Here is a 9,400-nt window from a genome sequence, read left to right as displayed (position 1 = left end):
AAAGTCCCCCAATGAGCAGCTCCATGGTCTGAAAGGGCAGGGAAACAGCCCAATGAGCATCACCGCAGAGGAGCCAATCAGCTAGATGTTGCTGGGGCCGCTGTAAGCCGCAGTTGGAAGTTTGCTGGCAGCTGGAAGTTTGCTGGGGCCCCTTCGGCTGTGGCTCTCAACAGATGTCCATCACATTCCACGATCCTTGCTAATCCCCTGCCTCCTCCCTTTCCCTCCCACCTCTCTGCCCTATCTAGAGTTCATCTATTCCTCCCATGCTCCCTCTCCCTACCCCACTATGAATCAGTCACCTTATATCAGAGAAAACATTTATGTCTAATGTTTTTTTTTTGGGGGGGGGATTGGCTAACTTAGCATTATCTTCTTCAACTACATCCATTTACCTGCAAATGCCATGATTTTATTCTCTTTTATTGCTGAATAATATTCCATTGTGTATATGTGCCACGTTTTAAAATCCATTCATCTATTGAAGGGCATTCAAGGTAAGTATTTTCTTAAGGCAAAAAGCGTACAATAACCAAGATATCAAAATTTTTAATAAAGACAGAGTGTTGTTTGTTTTATGACCCTGCATTGTTGTGCAATGGGAAGTTTCCCATGTTTCTGGGATATGTGGCCTTTGAGTTCATTAGGAATGACAATGGCATGCAAACAGATTGAGTACTCCATGTTTTGTATCTACTCATGTGTTAAAAAAATTTTTTTTGTAGTTGTAGCTGGACAGAATGCCTTTATTTTATTTGTTTATTTTTATGTGGTGCTAAGGATTGAACCCAGTGCCTCACACATACTAGGCAAGTGCTCTGCTGCGAGCTACAGCCCCAGCCCTACTCATTTGTTTCAACTATAGAACTTGCATTGACTTTTTCTATCTGGTGCAGAATGTGTGAACAGGGATCCATTTCCCCTTGGCCTCACAATCCATTATGGCTCTCTGCACCAAGTATTTTATTGTTCATCTCCTAAGAGCATGTTCAGGGATTCTCCCACAGAACCACTGTGTGGTGATTATCTAGTGCCCCACAGCTATCCAACATCCATCTGTCTGTACACTTCCACAACTGTGTCATTCATGTCCTTTCTGTCTCTTGCCACCATCAGGATCTGGTCAGGGGTCAGATCAAGCATCATCCATTGATTTGAGTTCTCAAATCTCCTTATTATCTTGTAATCTATAAAGCTTTCCCCTCCCCACTTTTAAAAAATATATTTTATTTAGTTGTAGATGGACACAATACGTTTATTTATTTATTTATATGTGGTGCTGAGAATTGAACCCAGCACCTCACACATGCTAGGCAAGTGCGCTACCACTGAGCCACAACCCCAGCCCCTCTACCCCACTTTTGTCTTTCCCACTGTTGGCATTTTTGTAGAGCCCAGTCCCATCATTATGTAGACTCTCTCCTTTTTAATTTCCCTGTTTGTTTCCTCAAGAACATCACATTATTTCAGATTTTTTTTTCTTTTTTAAAAAAACACTTCTTTGTTTGAATTTCACTGTACTGTTCCTGGGAGTGAAAGCAGCATCTGATACTGAGCATGCACAGGCAGTTTTGCAAGAACAGTGGAAATAAATAGGAGTTTTGCCTGAGAAGCAGAGAGTTCCCAGTTATCAGAGAAGATGTGTAGGTTTTAAAGGGTTTGTCCTAGAAAAATTGCCAGCTGGATCAACTTGAACTCATTGGAAGTGACTTTCAAGGTTCCCCAAGGCTGTGGGAGGGAGGAAGTTGTAATCTGTGAGTGACGTGTGCCTTGGATAGCTAAGTGAGGGTGGGAAAGAGGTACTGGCTCATGTGAACACGGCTCTTGGTAAGGAATGATTGTGGCCTTGCTGTCTTCTGCAGCCTGTCATTCTTTTCCCTTTCCTAACCTGCATGAATTTCACTGAACATTCAGACCCACACTGACAAGCATAAGGGCCAACTAGAAATTAGTAAGATTGCTGTTTTCTTATGGTTTGTGGTAAGCCACCTTATAATCACAGCTTATATATTTTATCCTATATTAATTCTTAAAAATGCATGGACTCCTCTTGCAACTATGTTTAAATGGTTAAAAAAAGTTTCCATCCTCCTATTCACTATAGTGATCAACATAAATGTAATGAAAACTTTAAAAGCTGGTGAATTCCCTCCCAGGTACTAGGGCAACAACCTGGAAATTTTCTCTATTGTCATTTTGGAACTTAAATTTGAATATGGGAAAACTTATCTCCTTGGAATTTAATTAAAGGTAAATAAAGAAGCTGAACTGTGAAGATTTTATTAGGAAAAAATGGTGATAGTATCCAGCTTCCCCTCCATGCTCCTCTGTTTAACTTCTCAACTGGTCTATGCTGGGAGTAATATTCTCACTCTTTGCCAAATACAAGTTTAAGCTTATAGTTCTTCAATCTTTCCAGATAGAGTACTGAGGAATTTGTATGTTTATGGCCTTCTCAGTTAATTCTGCAAATAGAGATGGAGGGCAATTTGGCAGTGTTTATCCCAATTTTATGTGAGTAGCTTTTATAAAAACAATTAAAATTGGTATTGAGATAATTATAGATTCACAGGCAGTTCTAAAAAATAATATAGAGGAGCTCTCCTTGTACACTTAGATCACTTTGCCCCAATGGTAACTTTTTGCAAAATTACAGTACAATATCAGAATCAGAAATAAACATTCATATAATCTACTGATCTTTTTCAGAATTCCCCAGTTTTACTTGTGCTCATTCCTGTGTGTGTGTGTGTGTGTGTGTGTATACATGTGCCTATAGTTCTATATAATTTATCCCATGTGTATGAGCACACCTTTGACTTAGTATTTCCACTCTTGGGAATCTCTCCGAAAATATTTGCATGTGTGTACAAAGCGATCTGTACAAAAATATGAACTGCAGTTATTTTTGTAGGAGTAAAAGAAATGGTAACATTCTACTTGCTTTTCTAGGAGAATAAATAAATATTTTTGGCACAATATGGAATGCAGTAGTGAATAAAGAAAGGAACATAGCTATATAAACTGAAATGTAAATATTTACCAGACAAAATAAGTGTAAAAAACATAAAACAGTATAATAATATAATTTTAAGTGCAAATGTGGAGGGATAGACGTGTGTGTGTGTGTGTGTGTGTGTGTGTGCGTGTGCGCACATGTGCACGTGTGTAGATGCATAGGATATATATCTATACATGCACAGAAGTGCATGGAGGATGTGCTTCAAACTGTTCATGATGTTTACCAAATGTTTCAACTGAGGATCCATATATCTAAAACAGTAAGGCTTCATTTTTGGAATTAAAACAAGTCTACAATCATTTCACAGACAGAGGATGTTTGATAGTAACTCAAAGCCTTCCCCAACTGGGATGAAAAATCCTCTTCCACATGGAAGAGAGAAAGATAGGAATCTAGGAGTGGCCATCAGCCTGAACCATCACCCAAGGGTGTGGTAGAAAATGGAAATTGAAAAGTCACATACACAGAAAGTTCATGTATTTTGTATAGGTAAATTGATAAAATCTTATCAAATTAATATTTTTATAATTAACCATTGAAAGATGGAGGGTCTCTTCCACACCCCATGCCACCCAGGAATCCATTATTCCAATGGAAAATTTTCATTGTTTATCTAGAAGTTAAAATGTGTGGAGGAAGGGTGAAATAGGACATTTAATGAAGTTCTTGCAGCTGAAAGGAAGAAAACAGAAGCTCTTTCCAAATCCTGCATTTTTGTAACATATAGACACATTTTTCCATAAGACACTCCCAGCAAAATTGAAACCACATGTGCAGATGGCCAGGGCGTGCTGTGCATATTACCGGGCAAGCAATTCACAGGGCTGCTGCAAAACTAGCTTTCTCAGCTCTTGGGTGCTGGAGCTTGTCTCAACACCAAGAAGCCCCTAAGTAGCAAACAGATCTCAGCACAGTGAGCAACTTTGCAGGAAGGGAGCTGTTTCCTTCACTCCCTCACCCTACTCCCTTCATTCTCCAAAAGTTACAAACTGAGTTTCCTTCCTGATAAAGTCCAAGGCTTCTTCAGTGATTGGTCTCAGTTTTGGAAAGGACGTGACATCAGCAGTTTTTGCAGACTTAGGGTTGGGGGGCTGTTGTAGGCTTTGGCCAGACTCCAGCCAGCTAGGTGGTATGGTGTGTGTGTGTGCACTCGTGCGTTTCTCTCTGACCACAGGTAGTACTCACATTACCCTGTACTGTTCTCTGTTGCAGACAGTCTGACCAGCCAGCCACAGAACTGGAATTTCCCAGGAGCACGAGGAGCCTGGAATTTGGACTTTCCTAAGCAACTGAAGTGGAACGTGGACCAGGAGAGCCCCATGGCTGGTGAACAAGGGGGCAAGAATGGCAGTAAGCCCTTGGGGCCAGGAGGCTATCCTGATACTAGGCTACTTTCAAACCCATTGATGAGAGGTGAGTCTTAGGGGCTGTGAAATCAGTGTGCTGGCGAGGGTGGTTAACTTGCTTAGGAGAGAAGAGGGCTGGGTGATTTCAGTGGGTATGTTTGACATGTGTCCAGGGTGCAGTTGCTGGACAGATGTCCACAGTTTGCTGGTATAGGTCTTTTACATGGTTGTTCAAAAATGTATACACCTCTACTTGCAGTATCCTATTGATGACACAAATTTAATTATCATAGATTATTCTCCAGTAAAAACTATAGCTCCAAACAATCATTCTTTGTGGATCATATGCATTACTCATTGGATTAGAGGATTAAAAGTAATTTATAAATCAAGAAAAAAATTGAATGCTAAAATAATTATTGTATTAAAAGGTCTTAGGTGGGCTTTGGCATGTAGTTCAGCTATAGTAGAGTTTGTGCTTTGCATGCACGAGGCCCTCGGTTCAATCCCCTGTACTGCAAAAACAACAAATAAACAACAACAACAACAACAACAAACCACAACAACAGTAAAAACGTCTTGGATAGTTGGCATAAAAGGCTGAGTTTATAAATGATGTCGAAACACTGAGCACTGATTGATTCACTTTAAAAGGAGAGGCATGAGCTTCATCTGTTAGAAGAAGTTTTCACCTCTGTATAGAAGCCCACACATACAGGCACTGTCACTCTGTTGTGAGCATTCAGCAGGTGCTCTCTGGTTGAAAGGATTCTGAAAAATGGGTCTAGGCATTTGAGGATAGATTATAACACTCAATTTTGCAATTACATTCCTGACACTGGTAGGCTGCTCACAATATTTTTCAATCAGGGGACAAACAACAGGGACTCTGAAGTCAGCAAAGAGTTATTAATCTCCTACTTCACTGGAACAAATAAAATACAAAATACATTCCCTCTGACTGAGCAGAGAAATCTGCTCACTCATTCATTTATTCATCTGATTTTACTCACAAAACAAGTGGAATACTCAATGGTGAGTAGTCTTTTCATCCACAAAGGCAAAACTGAATTAGTCAGTGGATACATTGAGCACAGATCTGAAGTGTTAGGGAAGCAGTGTGGCACCAAAAATCACCATTTTAAAAAGAATTTGTTAAATATATGTTTTAAGTAGCAAACTAATAACTATGGGAAAGAATCAGTAATTTGGTTGACTTGTACACAGTTATTTTACAGCTAAGTATTATGTTGATTTTCATTTCCACGTGGGAAAGAGGAACTAGCCACTTTTCACTGTTCAAGGTTTCTAAAGGTCCTAATCCAATGCTGGTTGTAGCAGGAGGAGTGGGTGGAAGTGGGCAAGTGTTATACTCAAAGGTGTGTTGCTTAGAAAGTGAACATGTTATGAGAGCTAGAATGCAGAATGTTTTAGGGAGTCTAGTGAAGACAAATTTGGAGAGATGGGACCATATAATGAGGCTTTGAAAGCTAGGTGGAGGAATTTAACATTCATGAGCCAGGGAGTTGGCAGGTGTTGATAGTTCTGGAGCAGAGACCTAGCAGTAATCAAGGATGTAAGTAAATGAACTGAGTAGCCATAGTTAGGATAGACTGTGATGGCATCACAGGAGATGCTGCACTAATGCACTGGTTCTCAAACTTGTGTACCTCAACTTCAACTGGATAGGTTGCTAAAATGCAGGTGGTGAGGCTTCTGATGAATTGGTAGGTCTGTGGTGAGGCCTGGGAACCCTCATTCATAGCAAGCTCCCAGGTAATGCTGATGGGGGTGATCAGAGAACCACTACACTAATATAAACATAGAAAGTTACATTTGGATCAAACCTTGGAAATAACAGAGAAAGGGTGACAATTTCAAAGAAAGAATAATCAGGCAATATTGCTTGATTAAATATAAGGGCTCAAAGAAAGAAGTCATCTCCAAATGGTAAAGTTGTCAAGCCTAAATTAGTGTCAGATAGGAGAGCCTGATAAAAGGCAAGTTGGGAAGGAAAGTTGATTTTGGAATGAGTGAGGAAGGGAGGATGTTAACCATAAAGAAGTATGAAATTATGGCATTTGCTGGTAAATGGATGGAGCTGGAGACTACCATGCTAAGTGAAATAAGTCAGTCCTAAAAAAAGCAAAGGCTGAATTTCTTTCTGATGCTGACATAATGCAGGGAGGAGGGAAGAATAGAAGTCCATTGGATTAGACAAAGGGGAATGAAGGAAGGGTGGGGGTTGGGAATAGGAAAGGCAGTAGAATGAATGGGACATACATTTTCTATGTTCAAATATGAATATACAACCAGTGTAACTCCACATCATGTTCAATAACAAGAATGGGAGGTTATACTCCATATATGTCAAGATACATGTACTGCCATGTATAACTAAAAAGAACAAATAAAAAAGAAAAAAATACTAATAACTATGCCTTTTAGACAGCATGAGGATACAAGAATGAGACTGGGAAAAGTACAGGTTGGGAGTCAGACCTCAGAATATTTTTGCGCAGGGGCTGTGGTTCAAAGTCAGTGAAAGAACAAATTTTCTGATGGCCAAGAGCTGAAAGCCAAGGATTAAGCCCTGGGACAGACCTCTGGTCAAGGATGTGGGACCAGTGAGTTGGACAAGGAAGCAGGAAGACTCTGGATGTTGTAATTCCGCACGGACTAAGGGAAGAAAAGTTTTCAGAGAACTGCAATACACAAGGATAGATTCCTGGACACCTTTGCTTTTTCAACTCCTCCTCTGAATCAGATTGACACATTCCTACTCACACCTTCTGCACCCAGCTGGGCAACTGTTGCCATGAAACCCTCTTAGTCTTTTTCCCAATTCCTACTTAAAGTGGAGTCATTCTCTGCTTTGCACCAGTCTTGCACTTGGGATAAAACCTCAGTTATAGCTGGTTGCATTTGTTTATGCTTCTCAAGTTTTGACCTTGGTGAAGTGTGGAATGTGGAACACTCAGAGTGCTGTTTCCAAATTGCCATCCAGAGAAATTCAGTTCTGCTGAAGCATGTCCCCTGGCACAAGGACAAGTCAGAGGGAAAATAGGGCCCAGGGATGGTTCATCTTGGGGAATTTTGCTGCTCCCATCTTCACCTGCAGGTTCTTTTCTCTGCCTCCTTCTCCAGAAGGAGGGAGGAAAGGCTGTGAGAATGGGCAGCCAACTCTTTATAGAGAGATTTCTTTAAAGATCGACTCTCCTGTCCCAAGAGCAGGGAAAGAATATCTCTTTCCTGAAAGTACCTTGTTATGAGTTGAATTGTGTTCCCAGAAAAATACATTGAAATACTAACCCTCCATAACACAGAATGGGACCTCATTTGGAAATAGGGTCATTTGTTTAAATGAAGTTATACTGGAGTATGTGGGCCTTTAATTCCACATTACTGGTATTTTTGCAAGAATGGAGAAGACACTTAAAGGGAGAATGCTGTGTAGTTACAGGGGCAGAAGTTGGAGTGAAGCATCTACAAGCCAAGGAATGTCAGGGATGAGTGTTGGTTGACTGAGCTGGAGGAGGCAAGGAAGGATAGCCCCCTAGAGCCTTTGGAGATAGCATGGTCTTGCTGACACTTTGATTTCAAACTTCTAATCTCTGGAACTGTGAGATAATAAGGTTTTATTGTCTTAGGTCCACTTAGTTTGTGGCACTTTTTAATGGCAACCCTAAGAAACTAATTCATATCTAGTCCATAGATGCTTTGGAAAATACATTGGAGGATAAACTAACCACCACAACTCAACCAAATACATGACCACTCTTCCCATTTTTAGTATTTGACCTTTGGATTTTTGCCTGCAGGCTTACACCTGTAAGAGGAATTTCTTTTTTTCACTCTATTGAGCCACCCTGTAGAGTTTTCACATTTAAACAGAAAACAGATAGGAACAGGCATTGAATGGGGAAAAAAATTCATTCTCTTATGGTGAATTCTTAGATATTGGTGGACCTCATCAGGGTAAAGTTTTCTGAGGGAAATCTGTCCGTTAAACAGAATAGGTGATAATGTAAAATTCCCATGGAGAATGGAGAGAGAGCAAATGAGTGAGTGAGCAACGGTGGATGATGGAATTGGAAAAAGAATTGCAGTGGGCAGATGCAATTTGCCCAAGAGTTGTCTCAGTGGGTCTTTCTCTTTGCCTCTTTCTGACTTTGAGACTCCCATTTCTCTTTTGCATTTATCTGGAATCAAATTAAGGTCCACTGTGATTGCAAACACAATACCCAGATCCTCTCCGATGTTGAATCATGCCACCGAATCCATCATTATCATGTTCCAAAAACCAGAGGCAAATGTGCCTATCCCCTCAGGACAACCCAAAAGAGAGGTCTTTTCTCCTATTGACCTTGCAAAATGTTTCCCGAGATGGATAGATTAATGCCACTGCCCAGCCTTCACTAGTGCTTTCAGCTTCGCTAATAGCTCTTTCAGAATGTACCAATTAGTGCATTTAAAATCTCTGCTGAAATAATGGAAGTTTTAGAAATCATTCCAGAAAGTGCAATAAAAATGAAATAGCCTTCCTAATGTGCAGTAGGTTTGATAGAGACATGAGTTTCTTAAAAATGGTAAATTTATTGGCACCAATTAGAGGACTTGTGGAGTGGTTTTGTTATGAGAGCTCCCTGCCCCATTTTACCTAAGAGATATGCTACTGGACCTGTGCTGCCAGTGACCTCATTTTTCATCTATTTTTTTTTGGCAGAAAAACCAATATGTGCATGTAGATAATGACCCTTGAGTTTCAAAGACTTTGGTGGACTCAGGGAAAAGAGTATTATAATATTCAATCTCCCCTTTATCCATGATGCTCCTACTGTGAACATCATCCACATTTTGGCAGGGAAACTAGGTCCCCTTTTCTGCATAGTTGGCTGTTTCTAGCTGTCAGTTAGCAGGAAGGCAGGTGAGGCTACTTCTGGTCTTAACTAGACACATGATGAGCCTACAGCTCATTGCGTGCTTGAGGGATAGGCCCTGGGAAATGCTGGAGGAGCACCAAGTCCTACCA

At 40.5% G+C, this 9,400-nt stretch overlaps 1 protein-coding gene across 1 annotated transcript in view; it reads left to right on the top strand.

The window, feature by feature from the left end:
* Positions 1–4,259: 4,259 nt before the first annotated feature.
* The window catches only part of Asb9 (ankyrin repeat and SOCS box containing 9), a 33,443-nt gene continuing 28,302 nt past the window's right edge, over positions 4,260–9,400 (top strand). The window contains exon 1 of the mRNA XM_027946521.2: positions 4,260–4,435. Within this exon, the coding sequence (XP_027802322.1) occupies positions 4,342–4,435 (94 nt within the window). The 5' untranslated portion in view covers positions 4,260–4,341. The remainder of the gene's footprint in view (positions 4,436–9,400) is intronic.

This window comes from Marmota flaviventris, chromosome X (assembly GCF_047511675.1).
Source record: "Marmota flaviventris isolate mMarFla1 chromosome X, mMarFla1.hap1, whole genome shotgun sequence".
Taxonomy (NCBI): Eukaryota; Metazoa; Chordata; class Mammalia; order Rodentia; family Sciuridae; genus Marmota; species Marmota flaviventris.
The sequence above is the reverse complement of the archived record's forward strand: the minus strand, read 5'-3'. Positions and strand labels throughout refer to the sequence as shown.